The sequence below is a fragment of the Rhodotorula toruloides genome (assembly GCF_000320785.1).
Source record: "Rhodotorula toruloides NP11 unplaced genomic scaffold Scaffold43, whole genome shotgun sequence".
NCBI classification, from domain to species: Eukaryota; Fungi; Basidiomycota; class Microbotryomycetes; order Sporidiobolales; family Sporidiobolaceae; genus Rhodotorula; species Rhodotorula toruloides.
The window spans coordinates 54,022-80,203 of NW_015623003.1; the positions used below are offsets into that span (position 1 = coordinate 54,022).

The window sequence follows — 26,182 nt, forward strand, 5'->3', positions numbered from 1 at the left end:
GAGGTCGTGCAGGCGCGTCGGCGAACTCGCGAGCGGTGGTTGTCGATGGCAGAGTACTCTGTAAACCTGTGCGAGCAGCAGCAGCGCGTCCTGACGAAGCGGGTCAAGCGCGCGAGGTGGTGCCTCGTCTCCCTCCCGAGGGCTGGTCGCTGTCAGACTCGCTCTCACACTCGCCAGGCAGGGGTATGCACAACTTCCGGGGCTTTTTGCATGGCTTGGAGGAGAACGGAGGCGATCGAATAACTACCAAGAGAAAGGAGAACGGACCAGGACGGGGTCGTTTAGTCTGCGGGCGACGGGGCGTCAGCGAGTGCACAGAGCGAGAAGAGCGCACGGGAACGCACGGTCGGTGAGCTTGAGGTGGCCCGAGACCAGCTTGTTCTCGAGCGTGGTGCCGTCGGGCAACTCGATCCGCTGGCCGTCGTTGGCGACGCTGCGGGGCGTGTCCAATCGTCAGTGGACAGGGTGCGAGTGGAACGGATGATCTGCGACGCACATGATGACCGTGCCACGGAGAGTGACCGCCCGGCCGAAGCTGACGTCTCCAGCGACCTGCGAACGACCAGAAGGTAAGCGTCTTCGTCTTCGTGCAGCCTCGCAGGCTCGAACAGCTGCGTTCGAGCGATCCGGCAATAGTAGCGAAGAGGCAGAAGCGCACGGTAAGGTGGTCGAGCTCGAGAAGCGAAGGGATAGTCTTGAAGCGCTTCTGGAACGCCGAGACCTGTTCCTCCCCAATACTCCCGTCAGCCCCTCGACGCTAGAAAAGGGCCATCCTCGCTTGCGCACCTTCTTGAAGTGGTCACCGAGCTTGACAACCGGCGTAGACTGGAACATCCTGCTCGGGTTCATCCGGAGCTGACCGTGCTCGAGCTGGTACAAGTCCGAGGTGATGAGGAGCAAGTCGGAGCACGACTTGACGGGCAGGAAACGCGAGCGGGGGACGTTGATTCCGTGTGCGTTGTTGAAGTCTGTGCGCGGCGATGATTAGCGAGGATGGGCAGGAAAGGGAGAGTGGGACGAACGCTTGATGGCGGCTCCGACGGCGGTCTCGAGCTGGATGACTGCCTCGCCCTTGTCGCTCTGCTTGCTGTGAGCGTGCGACGAGGGCATCAGCAACCGCTTGGAGCGTGTCTCCGCAGGGGCGGCCGGCAAGAGTTGCCCAACCGGCTCAGAGTCCGACTGCAAACGGGCGAAAACGTACTGGTTGACGATGATCTCGAGGTCCATGCCGTCGTTCTCCATGATGCGCTTGATCGCGCGGAGGTTGATCCACAAGTTGTTGGTGTCTGTGTACGCGGAGTGGGGCAGTCAGTCTCGGGGTCCGTCGGCGGGAAGCAACTCGAGCGCATTCCTCGCCACAAGCAGGGCGAGCGAAGCGCAGGCACCGCAGCGACCGGACAAAACGGAGGAAGAGCGCAAAAACGTACTGAAGATCTTGAACTTGCGAACCGACTTGAAGTCCTCGACATGATCGTTCGGGACCTGCGCAATCTCCAACAGCCTGACGTTCCCCTCATAGTTGATGAGCGTTCCACCCTTGACGTCGGCCTTGGTCTTGTCCGTCACCTCCATGAGGAACTCGGCGCCTGACGCGTGCATGTGCTCGAGGATGCGCGTGTCGACGACCGCTCCGAGGTTGTCGACGTTCGAGACGAAGAGGTATTCTTTGCCCGAGGCCAGGAGCTTGTCGACCAGGCCAGAGTTCATGATCGCGTCGAACAGGTCGCCGTGGCCGGGAGGGTACCTGCGAAGTGCGGAGCGTCAGCGACGCTCGCCACCTGCTGACCAGCTACGACCCTCGAGCGAGAGATCGCCTCGCACTCGAAGCGGGAAGGACCTCGCGCGCGGACTCACCAAGCACCCTTGTCCTCAACCGCCGACTTGGGCGTCGGCAACAGCGTCTCCTTGTTGACGCGCGGGTAACGCGACTGGTTGAACGTCATGAGCTCGATCCGGTGGTTCGCGTACTTCTGGATGATGCGAGCCGTGTCGTCGTCCGTGTTGAACGAGTTCATCAGGATGAAGGGAACGTTGACGTTGTGCGCTGAGTTGAGGTGCTGCGGGCGAGCGAAGTGAGGCGGGGTTAGCGTAGACGCTCCTATTCGATTATCGGCCGGCCCCTCGCAAGCGGGGACGAAGGAGAGTCATAGAATCGCGCGACGCACCTCAATCTGCCTGACACTCAAATCAAGGAACGTCATCCCCTCCCTAACCTCGATGATACTCTTCGGTCCAACACATCCCATCGTCGTTCCCAATCCGCCGTTGAGCTTGAGGACCGCGAGCTTGTTGAGCAATTCGCCTTTGTTGGTCGACTCGGGCAGGTCAGAGTAGGGGACTACTTGTTCCGGCGAGGGAGGTTGGATCTTGTCCCAGTCGCTGCGGTGTGCGAGAGACGTTTAGCACGAGATTTTGGAGTACGAGGGGAGGCGATGAACGCACATCTTCTGGCCCTTGGCGCGCTCAGCGAGGTAGCGGTTGAACAGAATAAAGAAGCTCTGCATCTCCGCCTCGAAAGCCTGTGCGACGCCGTGGCGTTTCCCGAGATCAGTCCCGCGACTCAAGCGATTCAACCAGGGACGGAAAGAGGGCAGGACGCCCGCGACGCACCTTCTTAAAGTCCGGGTCGTCGATACCCTGGATCATGGCGTTGAGCTCGTTGCGCATCGCTTTCGCCGAGACGCCGGTAGCGGCGGACTTGAAGTCCTGTTTGCGCACGAAGAGAGAGGGGTAAGAGGTCAGCGGAAGGTCAGGAGAGTGATGTAGGATGGGCGCAAGCGGGCGGCCGGAGAGCGGGGCGTCTCGTCGTCGTGTTGGCAAGCCTAGAGAACGAGGAAGCTGCGCCCGCGCGTCCACCTCCTCCTCCTCCTCCTCATCCCTGAAACCCCGTCCTTCACGCCCGCCTTCCTCCGATTCCTCCGCCGACATCTCACCGCCTCAAACCCGTCCCAAGAAGTCGTCCGAGCGCCCCCGCCGTCAAAATCCAGCTCGAATCCATCCGCCAAACCCTCTTCTCCGGCCCCTGCGCCTTCCTTCGCTCGAACCCTCCCTCCAGCGCTCGCGAAAGGCCGACCAGCTCCTCCGTCCAGTGCGTAATGCGTTTCGTCGACCCGTTGCGGTCGAGCGACCGAGGCGACGCAGCTCCGTTCACCCCGCGAGCAAGGTGTGAGCCCCCACACTTTCGCCCGTCGTCCTCGCTCGTCCTCGCCCTCCAAGCCCCTCCCCGACATCGCGCCAAGATCCGTCTTGTCAAGCGAACCGTGCGAAAGCTCCTTCAGAGCACGAGAGTATATAGAACCGAGGGAAGAGCGGAAAAGACTCCACGTTCGTCCAACGATGAGAACGCCTCCTCCTCGTCCGCTCTCCTTCCAAGCCGCCCAACTCCAGCCGCTCCACCTGCACGTTCCACCCGACCGTCGCAGCGCCCACGCGAGAAGAGGAATAGAGTGGGTTGGTTGGAAGGGTGGACGCACCATGGCTGTCTGTCCCCTCGCGCGCTTCGAAGCTGTGCCGGTCTGTGCGGCGGGGGCGGTGGTGGTGTCGAGGCTGGCCATCTCGTTCTCTATCTAGCTGGATGGTGAGGTTGAGAGAGAGGGAGAGGAAGGGTCAAGGGGTGACGTGAGGGTGGGGTTGGGACTCGCCCGTCTCAGGTTTTCTGGGCGAGCAGGTGGGACGACCACGACGAGAATCCAGCTTACAGGACAGCGTGCTACAGCAGGACAGGGTAGAACGGAGAACTTCCGCAAGGTTGCGGACGACGAACGAGAAAGTGCGAAAAAATGTGCAGGTTACAAGAACGAGTCTGAGTGGTACAGCGCCTGTGTACACCTTCCCTCCACCTCCACGTTCGCGCGAGACGACCCTACCGTCCGCGCCCGTTCTCCCTCTCCCACTCGCGCTCGATCAAGCGCTTAAAGTCCCCGACTTCGTGGCCTGACGGACAGCGTTGCCAGGTCGAGTCGTGGATGCTGCGAAGGGGCATCGAGGTGCGGACGAAAGCAGGCAAGCGGCGATGGAAGGGAATCAGAGAGGGAAGTTGGCGCGAGCGAGGTGGAAATGGCACGAGGAATCGTCAGCGCGTCGTTCTCGTTCTTCTGACGAGCCCCTCCATAAGTGTCCGAGGAGGCGTGGAACGCACCAAACCACCTCTCCCCTCACCAAAATCGAACAACTCTTCTCCACCCGCAACTTGCTCAACCTCTTCGCGCTCTGGCGGGCTAGCTTCCTCCCTTCTTCTCCCTCGACGCATTGTTGTAGTTGCTTCGTCCAGTCTGCGCCAGATGTAGGAGTTAGGGAGAGAGGAAGGGAGGAGGAGCGAAGGGCGAACGTACCCCGCCCAATCAACCTCCCACACTCCCTCGCCGCCCGCTCATTCCCCACTCTCGCGTTTGGGTCATAGTTCAAGCACTGGATGAACTGTGCGCGCGTGCGAGTACGTCAAGGCTGAGTTCAGTTAGGGTGACCGAGAGGGGGGAAAGGACGCACCTCCCAAGCACTTTCAGCGCCCCAGTACCTCTCCGCACACAATTGCTGAACGTTTCCCCTGCATTCGCGGTCGCCATGTTTGCAGGTCGTGCCGTACGGCGCTGAGGAGTTTCGGCTGCCCTCACTCGACACGCTTCATCAGCCGACCGGCAAGAAGGGAAGAAGGGAAGGGACGCACGAAGCGATAAACTCGACTCTCAGATCAACCAACTCGCCAACCCTCACTTTCCCTCCTCCTCCCCTTTCCCCTCCTGCTTCGCGGACGGCGACGCTAGTAGTTTGCTCAAACACCCTATCCATCACGCTTTCGCACAACCTCGCATCGGGACAGAGGGACATTACTCCTAATGTCAGAGGGAGGCGGGTTGCGTTTTGTAGGTCGAGAGGTGGAGGGGAGGAAAGGGAGGAGGAGGGGAGGAAGGGGTGTTGCGCAGGGTCGAGCGGGATGGCGAAGGCGAGAGCGGTGCTTAGGAGGAGCAGGGAGGTGGACAGCATTGTCGTTAGGCCCTCTGAGGCGGGTGTGAAGGGTGGATGAGTGGTGAGCGATGAGGATCGCGAGCGGGTGAACAGACGGCGAAGGCAAGTCAGGACGGTTCGGGGTAGCCTGTGTAGCCCTATCTAACCCTCTTGAGATGTAGCAAATCCTCTCGAGCAGCACGAGCGAGCAAGCAGAGTGGTTCAGGACGAAGCGCCACTTGGCTCTTCGCCGAACGTCGGTGTGCATGCAGTCAGCGTGCGCGGATGGATGGATACGTCGTGCAACGTTGCAGACATGAGAGCACGGTAATTCCTACTGCGAGGACATGGCAGGACGGAGGAAGGGACGAGGAAGCGGTTTAGAGCCGCTTGTTCATGAAGGCGCGTTTCTGCGGCGAGCGAGCGAGGGTCAGTCAGGATGATGGACCGTCTCCGCCAGCTGTGGGTCGCGAGCGAAGAGGAGGACACCCGGTCCGGCTGAGGAGGCCGTCATTGCGCTCGTCATCTGAGCGCAGCGACCGGCCGCACCGGCGCACAGGCTCCTCCTCCTGCTTGAACCAGCATCGCAGCGCCTCCACCTCGTAATAAGCGACACGCAAACTCACCGAGAACGCCATCCACCACTTGCTCGGCCGCTTCCCACCCTCCGTGCTCTCGTCCGCCGCGCTATACACATGCCTCTCCAACAACCTCACGACCGTCTCCTGCCTCGCCTGCACCAACCAACTCCGCAGCGCGTCTTTCTCGACGGGCGTAGGAGGAGAGGGCGGGGTGAAGACTTGGTTCAAGGGGAAACCGGGTTCGCCTGGGAGCGAGAAGTGGGAGAGCGAGTGGGTCGTGAGTTGCTTGAGGGCGTCTTGGTGCGTCCAGGTTCGGGCTGCGTGGAGTGTGGACAGGTGTGAGTCAGTTGCACGAGTGAGGGCGGTGGTAGCAGGGTGACGAGTCAGCTCCGCGGAAACGAAGCGAGCCTGCCGCCCAAGCCAATTCGCGACTCCCGTGCTGCCGCGTGTAACTCACCCTGTGCGATCCGTCCCAAGCAGTCCCCAATGAACAAGATGAGGTAGATTAACGCCCTGTCGGCAGGCGTCTTGATCTCAAAGTTGCGGAAGAGCGAGTTGGCGCGGAAGAGCTGGAGGGACTCGTCGATTATGTCCGGGATGGAAGGGTCGGCTGCCGGAGTATATGGTGAGTGCGAGGGAGTAGGGATGGTGCGAGGTGCGTCGGGCGTGGAGGGGACGAGGGGAGCGAAGGTGCGAGGATGACGAGGGGGAGACGAGCGGGTGTCAGCGAGTCGTTCCAAGCCGTGCGAAGGTCTGCGTCTCCTCCGTAGACAGTCACGCTACTCCCTCCAGCAGCACGCGCACCTCCCCTGCGCGATCCCAGCCCGCAGACTCCTCATCACCTCCAACTGTGTGGGGGTCTCACCCTCCCTCCCCTCCTGCCCTCGAGGCGCCAATCCAGTCCCACACACGACTCACCAGGCTGAGCCGCAGGGCCCCTGATCGAGCTACGGAACGGCAAGAGGGGAAAGTTGCCGACGAGGCGTGCGCCGTCGAGGTCGGCGGCCGAGGCGTTGTAGGCCTGCGAGAAGGGCGCGGGAGCGGTGCGAAGAGTCTCAGTCACGGTGTCCAGAGTGAAAAGGGATGGCTGGACCGCGCACGGGCATCGCTTGAGAGAATGGGCGGGGAGAGGACGAACAACCCTTGGGTGACGAGCAGGACGAGGGTTGGAGACGAACATCTCGCTCACGTCGCTGAGGCTGGCTCGACGATGCCGCCAGTACTTCGTACGAGTGCTCTTCAGTCGGCTGACCTTGCTGGCAAACCGCCCAACGACGCCGCCGCCTCAAACGAGACCCTTGCGACTGCTCCTCCCTCTCCTCCACCCTCTTCTCCGCCAACCGTTTCGAACAGGCGCAGCCATGGCTGGTGTGGAACATGTTTCAGGGCTCCAGGCCTACGGAGGCGGAAGAAGCTGAAGGGGGAGGTTGACGCAGGCGACGATGCGCAGACGCTCGCGGAAGAGACAGTCTTGAGGCGAGATGCTGAGCGAGTGAAGGAGGGTATCTTGCACGAGGACGGTCAGAGAGGTCTCCTCAGCGCCCTGACGAAGCGAAGGCGGAAAAGGCCGGAACGGATAGAGCAGGTTCGTCCAGACTTGCGTCTACGCAACTTGACTATGTCGCTCACGTCCGGCAATGTTCTGCTGTTGCTTTACATCGGCGTATGAAAACAGCCTCGACTATTGGACTCGCTCGGAATCGCGCGCTGTAGCTGGATGACCGCTCTGCCCGGCTCTGTCATGCTCGACGAGCTGTACATCCCGGGCTCGCACGTACATCGTCACGCCTGACACGCTCTCGTTTCTTGCACAACGGTGAAAGAGTGCTGATGCTCAGCGACGCGGCGCACAGGAAACCCTCGCCCTGCACTATCCCCTCCTCTCCTCCCTCTGCCAAACCCTCCCACTCGCCTCTCAACTCTCCTTCGGCATCCGCTTCCTCGACCTCCGCTTCAACCTCACCGACAAGGGCGAGTTGTGGGCGTATCATGGACTTGTGCCTCAGCGAAGGAGGGCAGAGGAGGTGTTTGAGGAGATTTACGAGTGGTTGGAGAGTGCGGAGGGGAGAGGGGAGACGGTGATTATCAGCGTCAAGCAGGTGCGCCGGAGGGGACTGTCAGCTCACTCAAAGCTCTCGCTGACACCGCGGCAGCACGCAGGAAAACGATACCCCTCCCGAAGTCTTCGCCTCGACCCTCCTCTCCCTCATTCAGTCAACCGCACCTCTCCCCTCCTCGCCTTCGAATCGCACGCCCGCCTCCTTCTGGTACACCAAGAATGAGTGGCCACGACTGGGCGACGTGAGAGGAAAGGCTGTCTTGTTCTGCAGGTTTGCGTGGAGGGGATGTGAGTCGCGCCGCGCTTTTTTCGTTGCACTTGCTTGAGCGTGGGTGAGCTGATGACGATGCGGCGATCTTCACAGACGGCCTGCATCCGGTGAGCTGGCCGAACGATCAGCATGTCGCCTGGACGACCGATATCGGCGGCCGCGAATCGCTCGTGCAAGACTGGGTGCGCTCTCCTCGCTTGCTCTTCTACTGCCTTCTTCCTCGAAATTGCTTACAAACGGCGCCCGCTCTCTTGCACGCACAGTACGGCGTCCGCACCCCCCTCTCACTCCCACTCAAAGCCTCCCTCTGCCTCTCGCTCTTCGATGCGCCCTCCTCCTCGCTCCTCCCCTCCTCTCCCTCCTCTCCCTCTCCCACCGGCCCGCGGTTCCCTCACAGAATCTCCTTCCTGTCCTGCGCGACCTTCCCAACCCTCTACCCCTCCACCGCCGCGAAAGGATGGGGCTTGGCACTCCGATGGCCCTGGTCTGCTCGTCGACGCGGTGGGGCGAAGTTAGGGTGGAAAGGGGTGAATGAGCTTGTGCTGGACGGGTTGGAGCGGTTGGATGAGCGGGAGGAGGAGAAGGGGAGGGGAAGGAGGAGAGAGGAGGGACAGGGAGGGATGTGCGTGTTGATTGATTTTGTGGAGTTCCCGCCGGATGTGAGGGAGGGAGGGGAGGAGAGGAGGGGGGAGCTGGTGGAGAGGGTTATCGAGTGCAACTTTCGTTGAGTTGCGCTCGGTCTCGTCGACATGCCTTGTCTGGAAAGCACGATACGTAGCGAAACTGATCTGCACTGCACAAACGAAGACATCGACAGACCTCCCACGACTCCAACGCACGAGCGCACGAGGACCCTTCACTTCATCCACTCGGGCACCGCACTCTTGACCTCGTACTCCCAGCCCAAATCCTCCTTCACCCTCCACCCAAACAAGTCCCCTTCCTCGCCTGAACCCGGGTAGACAAACAGCGAGCGGTGTTTCGTGGGAGAGGTCTTGTGGAGCGAGGAGAGGGAGGAGAGGTCGGAGGTCGAGAGGGGCGGGAGGGCTGTTTCCATGGAGGCGTGGGACCAGGATGAGCGACGAAGCAGGAGAGAGGGAGGACGGGACGCACTGATGTTCTGCTTCAGCCTCGTCGGGTTACTCGACTTTGGAACGACACTCCATCCCCTCGCAATGTTCCAAGCGAGCACGACCGCCGCAGGCGTCGATTTGTACTTTGCAGCGAGGGAGACGACGAGGTCGTCTGTGAGGAGGGGGGAGGTCGCGCCGGCGCCCAGAGCTGCAGGAGACAGAAGTGAGGAAGTGAGCCTTCTCAGCTTGAGAGGGAAGAGTGGGCGCACGCGAGTAGGCGGTCATGTGGATGCCTTTGCTCTTGCAGTACTCGTCGAGCTCGCAGCTCGGAAGGTACGGATGTCCCTCGACCTGTGCGAACAGGGCTTATGAGCGGAGAAGCAGCGAGGGGGACAATGTTGAGGCGCACCTGGTTGACAGCCGGGACGACCTTGGCCGTCTTGAGCAAGATCTCGAGGTTCTTGATTGAAAAGTTGGAAACGCTGTCCAAGACTCAGTCAGCCCGAAGATGGTAGGAAGGCGAGAAAAGTTCTGCGCACCCAATACTCCTGACTTTCCCCTTGTGCGTCTCAAGCAACTCTTCCATCTCGCTCCAGACTTCGCTAAAGGTGGGCGTCTGGCCGAAGGGGATCGTCTTGCCCGTCGAGGCGTCGATAGTCTGTCCACAATGGCGAAAGTCAGCGGCGAGGCTTGGCAAGAAGGAAAGCGTGGCGTTGAGCGTACGAAAGGCCAGTGCATCAGGTACTGCGACGAACGAGAACGTGAGCGAGGCCTGATGCTCGACGAGGTAGGAGCGAACGCACCAAGTCAATGTAGCCGACATCCAGCTTCTTCAGCGACTGCTCGAATGCGTCGACCACGCTCTTCCGGGCGAGACTGGGAGTGTGAAGCAGCTAGTGAGCAGTGAGCGGATACCTTTGACGAGAGGGAGGGGAAGACGAAACGTACGCCAACTTGGTCGTCACGAACAGCTCCTCCCGTGCGATCCCGCTGTCCCGGAGCGCTTTTCCCACCGCCTCCTCGCTTCCGTAGCCTGAAGCGGTGTCAAAGTGCGTGTAGCCGGCCTGCAGGACAGCGCAGTGTCAGTGTAGGAAGCGAAACGTCAGAATAGAAGAGTCGAGACGCACGTCAAGGGCGTTGCGAACCATTGTGTAGGTCTCTTTGTCGATGGGTGAGCCCGATGTGACAGGTGCGCCCATCCAGCAGCTGGCAGACGACCGTTTCGGTCAGCGGAACGCGACACTCGAGCGACACTAGGAACAGAAGGACGAGGACGCACCCAAGGCCGACAGACGGGATGCGAGCGCCAGAGTTGAGCAGGAACGATGGCACAGACGCAGCCATGGCGACAATAGCAGAAAGCGGCACGAACAAGTGAGAGGAAGGAGGAAGAAAGGCGTGACAAAGCCGCGAGTGGAGGGGAAGGAGGGCGAGCAGAAAATCGGGACCTGCACCTGGCGCTTTCGCTTCTTTACGAGAAATCATATGAGCGTACGCATCGACGTCTACACTGGACAGACTGCCCGAAAACGTCGCCGCTGAAATGGCGCTCGCGACTTGACGGCGCGCCGCTCACTCAGCCAGCGCGCGCTGAGCGGGCCCGCTCCTTTGTCCGCTTCCTGCCACTCTCTCACGCCTCGCACGCAACAAGTGACTGGCTCGCTACACTCGCAGAAATGGCGCACGGTCCTGAGCAGTGTCAGCTTGACCTGCGACGCGCGCTGTGGCTGCCGCCGCCGGCTCGTCGCGATGAGGTCGGAGGATGTCTTGCTCGACCACAGGTGTGCGCGGGCTGCTCCTGACTCACTGGACAGGTTCATTGCATGCTCAGCACCTGCGCCAGGCCCTCGTGCAGTCCCCACCACACGAGGTCGCGGGCAAATTGGCCCTCGACGGCCATCCCCCTCCTCCGGCCTCCCTATGCACCTCAGTCCCTCCCGCCGAGCCCGCCCACGACCGCACGGACGTGCATTGACCTTCGCTGGAGCGGTAGAGCCGGCGTTAGCTCGGGCTGCCTCGCTGTGAAAACCCTGCTCGCCTCTTGGCTTCCTTCCCATCACTTCACCTCGACATCTCTTCCTGGCTTCTTCTGGCTCGCTGTTCCACATCGCGACAGCATCAGATCAGCTTCAGCATGATGGACATGCACTCTGTAGCTGCCAACTTCACCGGAGTCGATGCGTGCGTGCCCGCCCCTCCCCATCCCTCGGCAGGGTCTGGAACTTCCGACGCTGACCTCCTCCTTCGTCGCCGCCTTTCAGCTGCTACCTCGGAAACCACAATGGCTCGTGGCCGAACGGGACGCTCGGAGCGGGAACGTGGACCGAGTTCGGGAAATATTCGCCGAGTATGGATGAGATGATGGCCTGTCAAGCTGGCAACGTGCGTCCCGCTTCCTCGCCCGCGCTGCAGGGGATACTGCTACTCATGGTATTTGCTGACTTGCTTCTCGCGGTCCCGTACGCAGGACCCGTGGTCGGCGAGCTACAAGTACGGCCTCTGGACGACCTACTTCTTCCTTGCGCTCTTCGTCGCCGCCGGCATCTACAACGCCTTCCTCTCGCTAGACACGCTCAACCGCAACGCGACCCTCCTCTCGCCGTTCGCCATTCCACCGAGGATCAAGGCCATCGTCCGCTCTCTCGACCAGCGGAAAATCTCCGGACTCTTGCCGGAGGTCGGCGTCGTCTTGCTCGCGACCGTCTTTGCGGCTTTCAGCCTCGCGGTGTGCTTTGGTATCAGGCCGTACTACCGGCCGCCCAACTTTGGCTCGTCCCCGCTGTGAGTTTGCCTCTTCTCGCCTCGACTTCGCTTCTGCAAGCTGACTCCGCCACACCTTCTTGCAGCGGTCTCCGCAGCGAATGGATCGCAACAGCCCTCATCGTCTGGATCATCGCAACAGCGACTAAACGCAACCCTCTCTCCTACCTCTCCGGCATCCCGTTCCACCGCCTAATGTCCCTTCATAAACTCCTCCCCTGGTTCTGCCTCTTCTTCGCGCTCGTACACACGGTTGCGATGATCATCAGGGCGAACAAGCAGCAGCCTTGGCGGGTTACGCTTGCGACCAACTCGGCGTATGGGTGGTCGGCTTGGGTGCGTTGCGCTTCCTTCCCTCGCCGCCAGGTCCAGGTGCTGACCCATAGTTACATTGCGTAGACCGCCCTCGCCTCACTTGCCTTCCTCTGCCTCGCCTCGCTCCCGCCCATCCGCCGCCTCTCGCACGAGTTGTTCTACCCAGCACACATCGTTGCCGCGATACTCATGCTCGCCGCCTGCTACGACCACTTCGAGGGACTCCTCGGCTCGTGGTCATACCTCTACGCCGCGGTGGTCCTCCTTGGGTTTGCGTTCGTGCACCGCTTTGCGGCGGTTGCGTTCGTCTCGCGCTTCTTTACGAGGCCGGAGACTGCGGTCGTCGAGATGGGCGGCGACAATGTGCTGGTCGTCAAGGTCGACGTCCGGAATGCCGAGATGAAGTGGTCTGCGGGCCAGCACGTCTTTGTCCGCTTCCTCACCCTCCATCCTTGGTCGACCCACCCGTTCACCATCGCCTCGCTCGACGCCTCGACCACTTCTTTCTTCCCCTCTGACCCGCTCAAACGCCAGATGAAGTTCTTGATCCGCCCTCACTCAGGCTTGACCGCCCGCCTCGCTCACCTCGCCACCTCCTCTTCCTCACCCCTCTCAGTCCCAGTCCTCCTCGACGGTCCCTACGGCCCCTCCTCCCCCCTCTCCACCATCCTCTCAGGCTCCAACTCCGCACTCCTCGTCGCAGGCGGAACAGGCATCTCCTTCGTCCTGCCTTTGCTCTCTGCGCTCGTTGAAGGGACGGAGGTGCATGCGGTAAGGAGTGTGAAGCTCGTTTGGGCGGTCAGGAACGCGGAGTGTGTGGAATGGGTCAGGCAAGGGTTGGAGCGGGTGGTAGGGTTGGTCAAGGACGAGAAGGAGAAGCGCGGGAAGGCGGGAGGCGGCTGGATGGGCGTCGAGAAGCTCGAAGTCGACATCTTCGTCACTCGCTCGGAGACGCTTGTGCTGGGAGGGAGCAAGGCCTCCTCGTCCGAAGATCTCGGCGGTGTTCAGGAGGTCGCGTCGCCGCCGCTCGTCTTGCAGTCCGGTAGGCCTGACATCGCCAAGACGGTTGACACGGCGACGAGGACCTCACAGGACAGGCTTGCCGTTGTCGGTGCGCTCTCCTCTCCGCTCTCTGTCACTTCCGCAGGTACTGACGCCGCTCGTCTCGACGCAAACAGCTTGCGGCCCGTTCTCGCTCCTCCACGAGACTCGCAACGCCATCGCACGCGCACAACTCGCCATCGCCATCCACGGTACCGTGAAGAGCGAGTCGGAAGGGAAGCCGGTCAGGGGCGTGGAGGAGATTGTGTACTGGGAGGAGAAGTACGCTTTGTGAGATTCTTCGTTTCCTTTCTCCCGAGGGTACAAGTTCCTGTAGATTTTCGTTTCTCGTCGTTCGCAACGCCGCTCCGCTCGTCTGGCTTCTTGCGGTAGCATGTCGCACTTCGTGCTCGCAGGAAGAGATCAATCGTAAGCTCGTGAATTGGCGTGAGAAGGCAAAGCTACAAGAGAAGGGTCATCCGACTGCCTAAATGGAGATGTACAGCTAAGGAAGGAATGGACAGGAGAAACGGCGTGCTTAGCCCGCAAAGTCGACCTCGACGACCCATGGCTTTTCCGACTCCGCATCCTGCGCAATCCCGCGACTACCCGCACCCTCTTGCGATTCCAACCCCTTCCACGCCGACTCGACCTGGAACTCGACGATGCCTGCGTCGGACGACACCTCGTGAAGAACCGAAGCGTCGATGGGCCGTCCATCGAGGAAGAGGCGGAGCGAGGAGAGCGAGGGAGGCGCAGGGGAGACGTAGAAGGCGAGGCGGTCGCTGAGGTAGTGGAGCTCGATGCGTAGACGGGTTTCGGGCTCGTGCGAGAGGCCGGACGAGGGCGATGGAGCTGGCGCGGAAGCCGGTGCGTTCGCGTGCGCGGGACTTGCCTCGATCATCCGCTGGCTACCGTTCGACCTCCAGCCAACGATCCAGAAGACGGTGAAAATGCTGAACGACACGAGGGCCTTGATCTCGGAAAGCACGGTGCGGACCGGCTGGCGGAGAATGTCGCGGGCAAGCGAGTGGATCTCGGTGCGAGGCGTGCGAGACGCCGCAGTGCCGGTCGACGAGCTTGGGACAATGGACGTGCGGAAGAAGCCGGCAAAGTAGGCGAGGAGGAAGGGGAGGCGGCCTTGTGGGACAGGGAACGACGAACGGTCGGTCGGCGAGAGCGGGCGGGTGAGCGTCTGGTTCGAGCCCGAGCTTGACGACGGAGTCGTGGACGATGAGGCAGTAGATGAGAGGAGTGCCTCGGAGCTGGATGTGTCGCTGGACCCGTTGCTCGAATCGTTCGTCTCCTCGACCTTCCCAATCCCGCTCGTCGTCGACGACTTCCCGCTGATAACCTCCACGGACTTGATCGCCGCGAGTCCGACCGTCTTGTCGAGCAAGCCGAAGCAGGCAATCTTGACTGACTTTTCGGAAGAGGCGGCGGGCAAGTCGAAGAGCTCGGCAACGGTGAGGACGCCGGCCTCGTTCTGGGCGACGTCAACCGACGCGAGCGGCTTGGCGAAGCGGCGAGCGAATTTCGAGGCAGTGGCGATGGCTGCGGAGTCGACCTGAGTCGCGTTGAGAGTCGCAGGGTTGACGAGAACGAATGAGCCAGACTCGCTTCCCGCAACCGAGTGGAGGGAGTCGGCCACGTCCTTCGAGTCGACGAGGGTCGTCAAACGTCCGTCGACAAGGCGCTTGGCAGGAAGGCAACTCCAGACGCCGATGTGCGCGCCCTTCGCGCTCGCGACAGGGAGGCCAACCTTGAGCACGTCCGTCTCGGCGTCGTCGAGCCGTCCGAGAACATCGTCGCCCATCCTACCTTGCAACACAGTCCCAACCCCTCCCTCGCGCGCCTGCAACACCCGCACGCCCTGCTTCGTCACCGCGAGCAACGACTCCCACCCGCTCAAGTCCGCGCCAGGCTCGTCCGACATCCAGACCTGCGCCGACGAGAACGCTCTAAGCGCGAGGTGAGCCTTGCCAAACTCGTGCGCCGACTGCGCCATGTCAAAGTCTGGCTCGAAGCGGAGCGCAGACGAGAGGAGCGTCGTGAGGGCGTTCAGGGCGATGTGCCACCTGTGCGAGTCGGGCGCGTCGGGGAAGTAGTCATCGCTGTTGCGGACTGTCGAGATGGCTCCTTCATCCGTCGCGCCGACGATCCCGAGCGAGCCGCCCCAGATACGAGGCGAGCCGGCCATGCAGTGGATGATGCCGTCTGCGCCAAACGCGTCGATCGCTGCTGCACGCATCGCCTCGAGCATTGCGACGCGGTACTCGCCCACTTCGTCCGGCGTCGCGCCTTCCTCCTCGTCCTCGCCGACCTCCTGCGCGACGAGGCAATCAACCGTCGCCTGGTCGTCAACCTTGACGAAATCGACGCCGGCAGCGCGGAGGGATGAGAAATAGTCGTCGTAGAAGGTGCGGAGGTCGGATTGCGCGGGAAGGTAGATGTGGCCGTTGTAGGAAGGATGGGCGGCGGAGTGGACGGTGAAGCGCCGGAGGGTGTAGGCGTCCGCGAGCGAGCGGTCCGGGTGGAGACCGTGCCAATAGCTGTATGTGCATCATCGTGCCAGACGAGTCAGCTGCGCCGGAAGATTGACAGGCAAAGCCGACAGGATGGGGAAACCCACAACGCACCCGCAAAGCGTCATCCAGACCCCGACCCTCTCCACGCCCCTCTCCTTGACTCTCCTCATCACCTCCCTGAGCTCAACACAGACCCCCTCACGCGGCTGGCGGGGCAACTCCCCTCCCCTCCCCGCCGCCGCCGGACTTCCCTCGTACCCCGAGTCGAGGCTCACGCTCGTGCGCTTGCCCTCCTTCACATCTTCGTCGGCAGAGGAGGAGTCCTCCTCGAGGTCGAACCACTCCATCGAGCACTGGAAACTCTTCAATGCCCTCCGTTCGCCCTGCTCCCTGTCCCCCTCTCCCGCTCCGACGCTGAAATCGATATAGGTCTCCGTATCCTGCCACCCGTCGTCCAGCAGCACGGTCTTGATCGCTCGTGAGGCGGAGGACGGGGAGGAACGGAGCGAGTCGAGCCAGGAGAGGAGAGAGGTGGCGGAGTAGTCGGCCGATCCGCCACGGGAAAGGGCGTTCCAGGTGCACGCTCCGAGGGGTTTTGGCGCGTAAGGGCGAGAAGATGGGTCGGAGGAGGAGAGAGAGGACGAGGGGGAGAGGACGCCTCGTGCGGCGGCGACGCAACGCTCGATGAGCGTGCGCAACTCGCCTTCCTCGCCCCATGCGATCGCGAGATGTCCTTCGCTCGCTCCCTCCGCATCTTGTTGACACCTGAGCAAGATCTTCTCCCCTCCCTCGTTGCGAACAAGCGCAGCGCTCGTCTGACGCGTCGAGAACGGCAGAAGGACGGTGTACCGCGTCCAGGGATCCGTCGGGCAGGGGAGTAAACGGAGGATGAGGAGTTGGGCTGGGAAGGTCGGGGAGAGGTGCGAGAGGATCGAAGAGGGGGAGGAGCGTGGGAGTGGGCGCGGGGCGAACCAGGTGCGGCTGTGTGCGTAGCATTCGAGCGGGGTCAGCGCGACCAGCTCGTGATCTTCCACCGCAAGAAGCAGGTGACATGGTAGCTCATCCCAGCGGACAGAAGACGAGCGAGACCGCCGCAACGCACCTACTCTGCTCCACAACCAACCCGTCCACTTCCCTCTCCCCCAACCCACTCAACCCGACCCACTCCCTCTTCACCTCCACGTCCCACTCTCCCTCCTTCTCCGTCGCAGCGCCGCGGGAGAACTTCCCAACTTTGACGCACTCCGTCCCAGGAACGGGGGGAGAAGTCCACTCCTTCCCTTCAGGCCCCTCCCATCCCGCCTCCGCCTTTACGTCCGAGCTAACGACAACAATCCGTCCGTTCCCTCCGGCGGATCCGAGCCACTCGACGTCTCCAGACGAAGAGACCAAGCGGTACGTGAACTCCCATTCTCCTTTGTCCTTCGGCAGGGGGATCGAGGCGCTGTAGAAGTTTGAGGCGGAGGAGGAGGGGACGAGTGGGAGGGCGTGCCAAAACTCGGATGCAGATGAGGAGGAGTTTGGGGAAGGGGAGAGAGGGAGGTTGGTCCATACTTCTGCGACTCGTTTTTCGCTCCCTTCAACTGCGTTGGTCGAGGACGAGGGGAGGTAGGTGAACCAGATGCGCTTCTCCAGTCCCTCTTCGTCGGCGTCGGCGGAAGAACGCGAGGAAGAAGGGAGGTACGTCCTCGACGCAAGAGGCGGGTCGAACCGCCCTGTCGCAGTCATCTGTACCCACACACAACATCGTCAGTCATCGTCGCTCCCTGGTCCCGCTACGCTTTGCTGTGATCCCCACTTCGACCGCGTCCCGAGGCAAGCAACTCGTCACCCTCCCGCGCCCCTTCCACCGCCTCGCCAGTTCGCCCAGTACTCATGATGGAACGATCGAGCGTACCTCTGTACTCAGCGAGTCGTGCGAAGCAGTTGAGCGGGAGGACGAGGAGTGACGCGAGGTGGGGGAGCGGGAGAGGGAGAGTCTTGGAACGACGGGAGGACGCGGTGTGCGAGTTTGGCGCGTGTGTATTTAGCAGGCAGACAGCGGAGCGCAGCCAGCAGACGCAAGCAGGTAGAAGGAAGGTGAAGCGACAATGCAAGCGGGACGAGGGACGCAATACACAGCGACACAGTAGAGTATTACTGGGCCTTTTTACAAGCACGGCGCTATTACATCGAACTACAGACCGGAAGGAAAGGAAGACTACGGCGCAACAACGCGAAAGAGGAGGGACGTCGAACGAAAGGAAAAACAACGCAAAGAAAGCAAGGCGGCGAGCAGAGGTGTGCCGGGGGATGCGGTGTGCGTACTGATAGAGTACAGGAGACGAGGGGGGCATGTCGAGGTGTCGAGCGGAGAGAAAAAGAGAGGACCAGGCGGTCAGGCCAAGACGTTTCCTGCGCCAACGGTGGTCGCGAGCGCGATGGCGGCTGCGATACCGATTGTCGTTGCGAGCGATGCGGTCGAGAGACGAGGCGGAGCGGCGGCGATCTGCGAGCCAACGTCCAGTCCTCGCATCAGTTTCTCCTTCTCTCACCGGGCAAAGGACTCTGAAGAGGAGGAATGAGCGTTGGACTTACCTGCAAATTCGTCGGATTGGGTTGCAAATCCGTCACACCTCCCGCGCCACCGCTCGCTGCCGGAACCGCAGGGTTCGTGACGTTTCCTGTCGGAGGGACGGTTGTTGCTGCGGCGGTGTAGACGAAGGTGTCGGTGTAAGAGCCGGCGCCCGCCGAGTTGGTCATTGTGATCACGCTACGCGAGTGCGACGCAGGGCGAGGGCGAGGTAGACGAAGAAAGTCAGTGAGCGGAACATGACTCTCGAGGGAGAGCAAGCGAGACGCACGATCCAGGCGCCGCCGTCTGACCCGTCGCAGTCGGCGTGAACGTGTTGGGCGCCGAATAGAACGGGACGCTCGTCGAGGCGCTCGAGGATGCGGCGGCAGACGAAGATTGCACGGACGAGGCAGACGAGGAGGCTTGGCGCTTCTCGAGAGGGATGGCGAGCTGTGTGCGACGCATTGGGAGCGAAAAGGGTCAGTGGGCGTCGTTGGTCTAGCATGGCGTGCCAGGAGCAAGCGAGAGGATTGTTCGCCGGTCCCTCCCTCCCTCTCGACCCAAACTCGTCCGTCTCCTCCTCGGCTGGACCCGGTCCACCACATGCCCCCATTTCCAGCACACTGCAATCCACTGACACGAGCGAATCCTCCAGCAGAGTCGTCCTCGCCACCCGCACCCTCGTCGCCGCCCGTCGTGCCTGACACCCTCCCCTCCCAAGTCTGCGCAGAAGCATGGCAACTCACAGCCATCGCTCCGTAGCACAGTACGGTAGCCAGTCGCAGCAACATCTTCGGACACGACAGCAGCAAGCGAGCGAGGCGAGCGGAGAGCGAGAGGGAAGGGAAGAAGGAGGAGCCCCCGATCGAGTTTGCCGGGCGTTGCGAAATGAAAACACAGGGGGATCCCGGGCGACGAGCGAGTGAAGGGAATTGCAGGGAGAGTGGTGCGATGCGATGTGCGGGCGTCGGAAGTGATACAGCGGCAGTGCGAGAACGGACGGAAGGGCGGAGGCGAAGCGAGCAGAAGTGCGGGCTGGGGTCAAGGAGGGCACGTTGTCGAGGTTGCTGAGGTGCTGGCGGGTCGAGGGCGTCGTGCGAGTCGTGTAGCCGACGTCGCCATCATGTCGAAGAGGCGAACATTCCCAGCCTACGTCCACCTTACCCTCCCCCTCTCGTCCCTCCCCCTCCTCCTCTCCCGCTCCCTCTCCTCCTCCTCGTCCCCCCTCACGCGTGGCAAAGGCGGCTCAGCCGGCACGTCCGCCGCGGGGTGGAACGACGGGCAGCGGGAGAAGAAGAGCGAGAGGGTGCGCTGGCGGAGGATGCGCTCGATGCTGGATTCGGTCGAGAGGCGGGTGCGCTGCGGCGAGGAGAGGGTGTTGCGATTTGCGGGGATAGCGGGGAGGTAGAGAGAGTGGCGAAAGTGTCGTCGCGGCGAAAGAAGGGCGAAAGAACGAGGGAAGCAATGTCAGTCTTCGGAAAGTGAGGACGAGAACGACCGTCAAAACCGCCTCATCCCGCCAGAAAGGACCGCGCCGCGCACCTTGAACTCCAAATCATCCACCACACCCCTCCCCCGTTCCTTCCAATCCGCACTCAACCTCTTCTCCTCCCCAACCCCCATCCCCTCCTCCTTGTTCCTCCCTAACCGCTCCCTCTCGCCCTCAACAACCCCATCACAAAACTCTATCGCCTTCCTCCTCTCGTCCCACCTCGCACACAACTCCCTCCACACCCCCTCGCACTCAGAAGGACCCATCACCCCTCCTCGTCCTTGAATTGCAGACCCACTCAACGCACTAGCCCGATTCAACCGCGTCGTGATCGCATCGTCGCTTGCGCGTCGGGACGAGTCGAGGAGGGTCTTGAAGTGCGTGAAGGAGAGGCAGGTCGAGGGGGTGATTTCGGTGCGCGATGAGGAGGAGGTTGAGGAGGAGGAGGGGGTTTGAGCGAGGAGCCAGGCGGAACCGAGGAGGGGCTCTGGCGGGGTTGGATGGGACATCCGAGCGGGTTCTGAAGGGCTTTGGACCGAGCGAGCAGAGTGGGTCTCGTCAAGAGGCGACGAGGACGAGTTGCGAGAGAACTGCTTCATCGGCTGGCTTGCTTGGGCTCGTTCAACTGCTAGGCGTGCTCAGTGGCTCACTAAAAAGCCACTCAAGGCGAACCGAACACCTCCGCGCGAGGACAACGCCTTCATCCGCCGTCCGCCAACTCGACTCGCGGCTGTCGCTCATCTCCCGCGCGACACACTCGACGGGCGGGCTTGCAGGGGCGCCAGGTGACTGTTACGGGCTCAATACACGGGTCTGAGCGAACGGGCGGCAGCAGGAAGTCGAGACGAGGCCGGACGAGCCCACATTTGACGACTATCGACGGACGCGACTAGCGGTGCAGGACTCGCTGGATACGAATCGTGAGACGCGCACGACGGCGTTGTAGGCTTTCAAGATGCACAAGTGAGTCGCGCGAGGTCTTCCGTCTCGAACTCGCCAGACTCGTCTCCTTCTCCTCACCACGAATGAGACTCAGGGACTGACCTTCCTCGACTTCCCGCGCAGAATCGTCTCCTCGCCCATCATTCGCTCCCCCTCCCTCCTCCCACGCCCACTCCCCCGCCGGCGTCGAACCCTCACCCCTCCGCTCCCCCCCGCTCTCATCCTCGCACTCCGAATCCTCCTCGTCGCGCTCGTCCTTTGGTCCGAAATCCTCGCCTTCCGGGTTGCGGCAACATGGCAGTGCGGGTTTGATGATTCCCCGAGCGTCAAGGGGCGAGTGTGGGACGGGACGGTCGATCCCTCTTCTTCGCGGTCTCGAGGGTGGACGCCCGACGTTCGATGGCGGGACGCCGCACGCTCTCATGACGCCCGCGGCAAACCCTTCCACGTCCTCATCCTCACCGACCCGCAATTGCTCGATATGCGGTCCTATCCCTCTCGCAACTGGGTCCTCCGCTGGCTCGGCGTCAAAATGACGGATTTGTACGCGAGGAAGAGCTGGAAGGCTGTGACGAGGAGTAGGGGCAAGGGAGGGGGTGGAGTGGATGCGGTGGTTTGGTTGGGAGACTTGTTGGATTCGGGGACGGAGATGGTCGATCGGAAAGAGTGCGTTCGCGGTGGTTCTCCCGGACCTGCCTCGTTCGGTCGCACTCGACGAGCGCTGACACAGGCGCGGTTATGCGCGCTCGCAGACACTCCTCCTACGTCCACCGCTTCCACCTCCTCTTCCCCCTCCCACGCGCCTCGACCTCCTCCTTCTCCGCGCTCTCCTCCTCCCCCCGTTCCCGCTCGCACCTCATCCCCCCAATCCCATCCATCACTCTCCCAGGCAACCACGACCTAGGCCTGCACCTCTCCTCACCCTCCCTCGCACGCTACGCACGCGAATTGTTCGAAGAGGCGTTTGGACCACCTTGGGGTGAGAGGGAGTGGAATGGATGGAGTCTGGTTTGGATTGATTCGATGGCGTTGCTCGAGGAGGAGTTTTGGGAGGCGGATGGGGGGCAGTTCAGGGAGATGAGGAGGTGGTTGGACGAGTTGGGTCGCGGTGCGTCGCGGTTTCGTTGCTTTCGAGCTTCTCCGGGCGCCTCTCTACGTTCGCTGATGTCGTTGAGCTTACTCTCGGCGGTCGCACAGGCACAGTTACCCAACCTCGCATCCTCCTCACCCACACCCCCCTCTACAGACCCGAAGGGACCCTCTGCGGCCGCCTCCGCGAACACTCTCGACCTATCTATCAAGGGGCGGGCAAGAACTACCAGAACGAGCTTGACGAGCAGAAGACGAGGTGGTTGGTCGAGAGGGTTAGGCCCAGTTTGGTGTATTCGTGAGTTGCGGGAACTCTTGTTCTTTCGCTCGCTCGTATGTTCGATGGCGTTCGGGTCATCGTGTGACGCTCTGCCGTTGCGCAAGTACTGATCTTGCTCCTCTTGAACGATGCGAGCAGCGGCGACGACCACGACTCGTGCATCATCACCCACCCGTACACCTCGCCGCTCGACGGCGTCACTCCCGTCGTCGAGACGACTGTCAAGGCTTTCGTGCGTGTCACACTTGCTCCTGAATTCGCTGCACTCCCCGCTGACTGACGTTTGTCGCTCGCAGAGCATGGCGATGGGCGTCCGGCGACCAGGCTACCATCTCCTCTCGCTCTACGCGCCCCTCCCTCCCTCCTCCGCCTCGCTCGACCCGTCACTTGACCCCTCCGACCTCCCCGTCTCGTACACCTACACCCAAACGAACTGCACCCTCCCGGACCAACTCGGCACCTACCTCCACCTCTACCTCCCTCTCGCCGCGTCGTTCTTCCTCTTCTTCCTTGTGCCGAAGTTGGGCATTGTGGCGAGGACGTGGATGACTCGGCGGAGGCACAGGCGGGTCGTCACCGCTCGTTCGAACGGGAGCGAGGCGAACGGCGGAAGCGAGGGCCGAACGCACCGACACAAACGCAGCTTGTCCAGCAAGTTGTCGTCTGTCGTGCTCGGCGCTGGTGCGCACGCCAGTCGCAGGGCGAGTTTGGCAGAGGACGAAGCGGACGCGGATGATGTCGAGGCACAGTATCCGGCGTTGTTGGGCGGGTTGGCGCACCTTGATGATGGTGGGTTATACTCGCCGTTGACGGGCATGGGAGACGGCGAGGAGGATATGTATGGCGGCGGTGGGCGGGTCGACGAGGGTCTGCCGACTGCGGCAAATGGGGCGGGAGGAGGCGGACGCGGTGGAGGTCATGTTCGGCGGGTATCGCGCGTCTGGCTGTGGGAAGGGACGGGCAGCAAGGCCCCCTCACCTCGACACTCGCTCTCGGGCGCGCCAAACGGGATGCTCTCGACTTCAGCCTCCGCAAACGCCCCTCTCGCTCGACTTGCTCGCCTGGCACAACGGCTCTCCGACCGACTCGCATCCAACTCGCTCCTCGCACCTCTCTTCCGCATCTTCTTCCGTCCCGTCGTCCGCACCCTCCGCCTCGTCTGGCGAAAACTCGCCGCCCCGTTCGTCCTCCTTACGGGCGGCAGCATCGGCGGACCACTCGGACAGGCGTTTGGCGAGTCGGTGGAGCAGACCTGGGAGGTGGCGTGGCCGGCTGTCGCGCTGTGGCTGCTGCAGGTCGCGTGGTATTCCATGTAGATTTCCCTCGCTTAGACAGCGTTCGACAGACACTTGCATACATCTCGTTTCTCGCTCGCAACAGCACTGCGTGTGCGCCTGCTTTGCGACATGAGCGGCTACGAATTGAAGACCTTCGAGAAGAGCTGGTCGTGCCTGCTCGCGACAATCTCGCCCAACGGCCAAGTCGTCACCGGTCCTCGCTCGTCAACCTTCTCACTTGCTCCAGTGTTCCAGATGCCCTTCCATGTCGGATCGTCGTCCCACCAGTCTCCGCTATCCCGCCCACCGTCCCCATGCGCTCCATCCGCCTTGATCACAGCCTCGTCTATCCGCGGCGCAGTCTCCGCAACTGCCTCGTCGACAAGCGGCTTGAGGTCCCACAGGAGCATGCGGTGCGCGAGGTAGGGACCGACGATGTTGAGTCGGACGGCGGAAGAGAGGAGGGAGCGGGCGTGGAGGAAGAGGAAGAGCGGAAGGGCCGAGTCTGCGTACAAAATAGCGGCTCTGCTCAGCTACAGCCCTTGTCCATTGAGAAAGGTGACTACGCGAGAGCCAGCCGCCGCACGCACCGAGAGTAACGCCCACAGCCGCCGTCAAAACCGCAAACGCAACGCTCATATGCCCGCACGCGCCATCCTCACCCTTCCTGACCTTGTTCCTGTACTCCGTGACGAGTTGTAGAACTGCATCCGTCCCTGCTGTCGAAGGCGGAGGCGAGAACGCCCGTTCGTAGAGTGTGAGGAGGGCGACGCCTTGGGCTATTGAGGCGCGGCGGGCGACGTGGTTGAGGGTGAGGGCTTCGCAGAGGGCGTCGGTGGACACGAGGGAGTCGAGGGCGGTCTGGAAGGTCGCGTTGGTCGGTGATTTGGCTGGATGGGCGGAAGACGGAGGATCGGGTTGGGAGACGGAGGAGACGGCTCGATGGGCGGCGCAGAGTAGTGGGACGTTTAGTCGTGCGTAGGAGTGCAGCGAGTGACGCACGAAACCCAGCAACGGTCCCTCGGGTCCAGGTGAAGTCGAGGACGGACGAGGTGGGGATGTCGAGGTCGACGACGGCGAGGCATCGGCTTGCAGCGCCGCATATCCGTGCTGGATCCAAGATTCAAGGCCCGAGGACGCTACGAAGCCTCCCGTTGGCAGATTCGAGTCGCTGAGGACGAGGAGGAGGTACTGTTCGAGCGACGAGGGTGATAAGGTCGGCAGAGGGGTGTGAGGCGTCGTGAGCTCCGGTGCGACCGCCATGGCGCTCTGAGGGGTCGATCAAGCTGCTAGCCTTTCAGACGGAGCCGGCTAGCGAGGTGTGAGCAGCGAGAGAAGGGGACGAGGACAAGGAGGAGATCTCGCTTCAAGACGGTCGTAACGCGGTGGAAGAACAGCTTCGATGCAAGTAGCCGCGCTGTCACTCCTGCACGCTCACCTCAAAGGGCATGGCCTCCGAAACCCCCGCCGCCTTCTTCGCCCGCTCCATCACCGCCAACCCAACACCCTCCTCCGGAATCGCCTCGACGAAGATGACGTGCACGCCATCCTGCTTCATCCTCGGAGCCCTGAACGAGTCGAGGAACCGCAGGCCTGCAAACAGTCGTTGGGCGGCCTCGATTGGCCGGTCGCGACTGCCGAGCGGGTACGAGACGATCTCAATCTCGTCGAGTTTCGGTAGGCCGTCATCGAGGTTCGCGGACTGAGTAGGCAGGAACGTCTTTGCGGGCGGAGGGATGCGGACACGCGAGCAGGCGGGAGAGATGGCGGCGAAGGGCTCGATCTTCAAGGCGTCGAGGGTCGACTCGGTGAACATGAGGCCAACTCGGGTAGGGATCAGAGTCGGCGGCTCGCCAAACTTGTCTGACAGCTCGTAACCGGGGCCGTGCGTGACCGCTACGAGCTGGACCAGCTCCTGCAGGCTTGGGACTGGTTGTTCGGGTGTGCTGGTGCCAGGGGCTGGCGTGACGAGGACGACGCTGGCGTTCTTCGGCGAGTAGTGCATGTACTTCATGCCCGGCGTCGTCGGCTTCTTCTCGAGCTCCTGGCTCCGGAAATCCCGAGCGTAGACCTGTATCCGCCCCGCCTCTCCGGCCGTCCCAAACCCTGCGACCCGCAGACACGCCTCGATCTGCTCGGCCGTCACGCCGCCCGCTCGCAAGACCCGCAACGACCCCTCGCCACCCGCCGCATCATTCTCGGGCGGCACCCAGTCGACAACGGTACTCTCGACACCGACCTCGCACTCACCGCCGTCCAGTACCGCGCCTACCCCTCGCCCCTGTCCGAGATCCGCCATGACGTGCGCCGCAGATGTTGGACTCGGTCGAGTCGAGAGGTTGGCGCTCGGTGCGGCGAGAGGAAGGTTGGCCTGTCGAATGAGGGAGAGGGCGATCGGGTGCGAAGGCATGCGGACGCAGACAGAGGGTTGCTGAGCGGTGACCTCGTCTGCGATCGCGAGTCGGGGCGGATGCAGAGGCTGGCCGCCGGCAATGCGCGCTGCTTTGCCCTTACGGTCGGTCGAGATGGGGAAGATGAGGCTCAAAGGGCCGGGCCAGAACCGGTCCATCAGCGCTTCGTACATCGGCGGGATGACCGGCTTCTGCTCGTCTCCCTTGCCTTGCGACGGTATCAGATCGGCAAGCATCTCGCGGCTCGAGATGTGCACGATCAAGGGGTTGTCGGCTGGCCGTCCCTTGGCCCAGAAGATGCGCTTCACGGCGGTGGACGAGAGGGCTGAGCCGCCGAGTCCGTAGACTGTCTCGGTAGGGAAAGCGACGGGGTTGCCGTCATGCAAGAGTTTCGAGGCTGTTTCGAGGGACGAGGCGAGGGTGGATTCGGGGGAGGTGCGGAGGAGTTGAGGGCGCGCTGGCGCGTTGCGAATGAATTCGGGGAATTCTGGGATTCGATTGGTGTCGGGGAGCATCGGGCGATACTTGCGGAGGAGAGTTCGGGTTCGAGCAAAGGGACCCGTCATGC

At 62.3% G+C, this 26,182-nt stretch overlaps 12 protein-coding genes across 12 annotated transcripts; 3 read left to right on the top strand and 9 right to left on the bottom strand.

The window, feature by feature from the left end:
- Nucleotides 1-303: 303 nt before the first annotated feature.
- Nucleotides 304-3,554, bottom strand: RHTO_06551 (UTP-glucose-1-phosphate uridylyltransferase; the record flags this gene model as incomplete). Its single annotated transcript, XM_016420212.1, has 12 exons — nucleotides 304-433; nucleotides 497-552; nucleotides 659-721; nucleotides 787-968; nucleotides 1,023-1,087; nucleotides 1,202-1,286; nucleotides 1,428-1,744; nucleotides 1,855-2,057; nucleotides 2,166-2,379; nucleotides 2,443-2,519; nucleotides 2,611-2,706; nucleotides 3,474-3,554. 12 exons carry the CDS (start codon nucleotides 3,552-3,554, stop codon nucleotides 304-306), a joined length of 1,569 nt encoding a protein of 522 aa, XP_016269369.1.
- A 308-nt stretch (nucleotides 3,555-3,862) lies between these two features.
- Nucleotides 3,863-4,980, bottom strand: RHTO_06552 (Gamma interferon inducible lysosomal thiol reductase GILT family protein; the record flags this gene model as incomplete). The annotated part of the gene is made up of 5 exons (XM_016420213.1): nucleotides 3,863-3,968; nucleotides 4,139-4,271; nucleotides 4,332-4,416; nucleotides 4,486-4,600; nucleotides 4,664-4,980. The coding sequence occupies 5 exons, from the start codon at nucleotides 4,978-4,980 to the stop codon at nucleotides 3,863-3,865; spliced, it is 756 nt and encodes a 251-aa protein (XP_016269370.1).
- A 341-nt stretch (nucleotides 4,981-5,321) lies between these two features.
- Nucleotides 5,322-6,628, bottom strand: RHTO_06553 (arp2/3 complex 21 kda subunit; the record flags this gene model as incomplete). Its single annotated transcript, XM_016420214.1, has 5 exons — nucleotides 5,322-5,351; nucleotides 5,568-5,839; nucleotides 5,980-6,132; nucleotides 6,441-6,543; nucleotides 6,623-6,628. 5 exons carry the CDS (start codon nucleotides 6,626-6,628, stop codon nucleotides 5,322-5,324), a joined length of 564 nt encoding a protein of 187 aa, XP_016269371.1.
- Nucleotides 6,629-6,732: 104 nt separating this feature from the next.
- On the top strand, nucleotides 6,733-8,580 carry RHTO_06554 (1-phosphatidylinositol phosphodiesterase; the record flags this gene model as incomplete). Its single annotated transcript, XM_016420215.1, has 6 exons — nucleotides 6,733-7,107; nucleotides 7,198-7,296; nucleotides 7,376-7,621; nucleotides 7,683-7,869; nucleotides 7,946-8,034; nucleotides 8,116-8,580. The coding sequence occupies 6 exons, from the start codon at nucleotides 6,733-6,735 to the stop codon at nucleotides 8,578-8,580; spliced, it is 1,461 nt and encodes a 486-aa protein (XP_016269372.1).
- A 128-nt stretch (nucleotides 8,581-8,708) lies between these two features.
- RHTO_06555 (aldo/keto reductase) lies at nucleotides 8,709-10,269 on the bottom strand (the record flags this gene model as incomplete). The annotated part of the gene is made up of 10 exons (XM_016420216.1): nucleotides 8,709-8,899; nucleotides 8,966-9,133; nucleotides 9,195-9,276; nucleotides 9,335-9,407; nucleotides 9,465-9,583; nucleotides 9,649-9,669; nucleotides 9,729-9,801; nucleotides 9,874-9,989; nucleotides 10,053-10,131; nucleotides 10,205-10,269. 10 exons carry the CDS (start codon nucleotides 10,267-10,269, stop codon nucleotides 8,709-8,711), a joined length of 987 nt encoding a protein of 328 aa, XP_016269373.1.
- A 790-nt stretch (nucleotides 10,270-11,059) lies between these two features.
- RHTO_06556 (ferric-chelate reductase) lies at nucleotides 11,060-13,336 on the top strand (the record flags this gene model as incomplete). Its single annotated transcript, XM_016420217.1, has 6 exons — nucleotides 11,060-11,106; nucleotides 11,187-11,307; nucleotides 11,393-11,706; nucleotides 11,772-12,021; nucleotides 12,085-13,111; nucleotides 13,179-13,336. The coding sequence occupies 6 exons, from the start codon at nucleotides 11,060-11,062 to the stop codon at nucleotides 13,334-13,336; spliced, it is 1,917 nt and encodes a 638-aa protein (XP_016269374.1).
- A 243-nt stretch (nucleotides 13,337-13,579) lies between these two features.
- Nucleotides 13,580-17,297, bottom strand: RHTO_06557 (raffinose synthase protein Sip1, glycoside hydrolase family 36 protein; the record flags this gene model as incomplete). Its single annotated transcript, XM_016420218.1, has 3 exons — nucleotides 13,580-15,593; nucleotides 15,681-16,550; nucleotides 16,672-17,297. 3 exons carry the CDS (start codon nucleotides 17,295-17,297, stop codon nucleotides 13,580-13,582), a joined length of 3,510 nt encoding a protein of 1,169 aa, XP_016269375.1.
- Nucleotides 17,298-17,946: 649 nt separating this feature from the next.
- On the bottom strand, nucleotides 17,947-18,588 carry RHTO_06558 (uncharacterized protein; the record flags this gene model as incomplete). Its single annotated transcript, XM_016420219.1, has 3 exons — nucleotides 17,947-18,057; nucleotides 18,147-18,321; nucleotides 18,413-18,588. 3 exons carry the CDS (start codon nucleotides 18,586-18,588, stop codon nucleotides 17,947-17,949), a joined length of 462 nt encoding a protein of 153 aa, XP_016269376.1.
- Nucleotides 18,589-19,272: 684 nt separating this feature from the next.
- RHTO_06559 (Caffeine-induced death protein 2 family protein) lies at nucleotides 19,273-20,214 on the bottom strand (the record flags this gene model as incomplete). The annotated part of the gene is made up of 2 exons (XM_016420220.1): nucleotides 19,273-19,482; nucleotides 19,666-20,214. The coding sequence occupies 2 exons, from the start codon at nucleotides 20,212-20,214 to the stop codon at nucleotides 19,273-19,275; spliced, it is 759 nt and encodes a 252-aa protein (XP_016269377.1).
- A 356-nt stretch (nucleotides 20,215-20,570) lies between these two features.
- Nucleotides 20,571-23,242, top strand: RHTO_06560 (CDC1p; the record flags this gene model as incomplete). The annotated part of the gene is made up of 6 exons (XM_016420221.1): nucleotides 20,571-20,578; nucleotides 20,681-21,223; nucleotides 21,310-21,665; nucleotides 21,755-21,944; nucleotides 22,065-22,158; nucleotides 22,223-23,242. The coding sequence occupies 6 exons, from the start codon at nucleotides 20,571-20,573 to the stop codon at nucleotides 23,240-23,242; spliced, it is 2,211 nt and encodes a 736-aa protein (XP_016269378.1).
- Nucleotides 23,243-23,340: 98 nt separating this feature from the next.
- RHTO_06561 (urease accessory protein) lies at nucleotides 23,341-24,466 on the bottom strand (the record flags this gene model as incomplete). The annotated part of the gene is made up of 2 exons (XM_016420222.1): nucleotides 23,341-23,708; nucleotides 23,794-24,466. 2 exons carry the CDS (start codon nucleotides 24,464-24,466, stop codon nucleotides 23,341-23,343), a joined length of 1,041 nt encoding a protein of 346 aa, XP_016269379.1.
- A 157-nt stretch (nucleotides 24,467-24,623) lies between these two features.
- On the bottom strand, nucleotides 24,624-26,180 carry RHTO_06562 (translation initiation protein Sua5; the record flags this gene model as incomplete). Its single annotated transcript, XM_016420223.1, has 1 exon — nucleotides 24,624-26,180. The coding sequence occupies one exon, from the start codon at nucleotides 26,178-26,180 to the stop codon at nucleotides 24,624-24,626; it is 1,557 nt and encodes a 518-aa protein (XP_016269380.1).
- Between the last annotated feature and the right edge of the window lie 2 nt (nucleotides 26,181-26,182).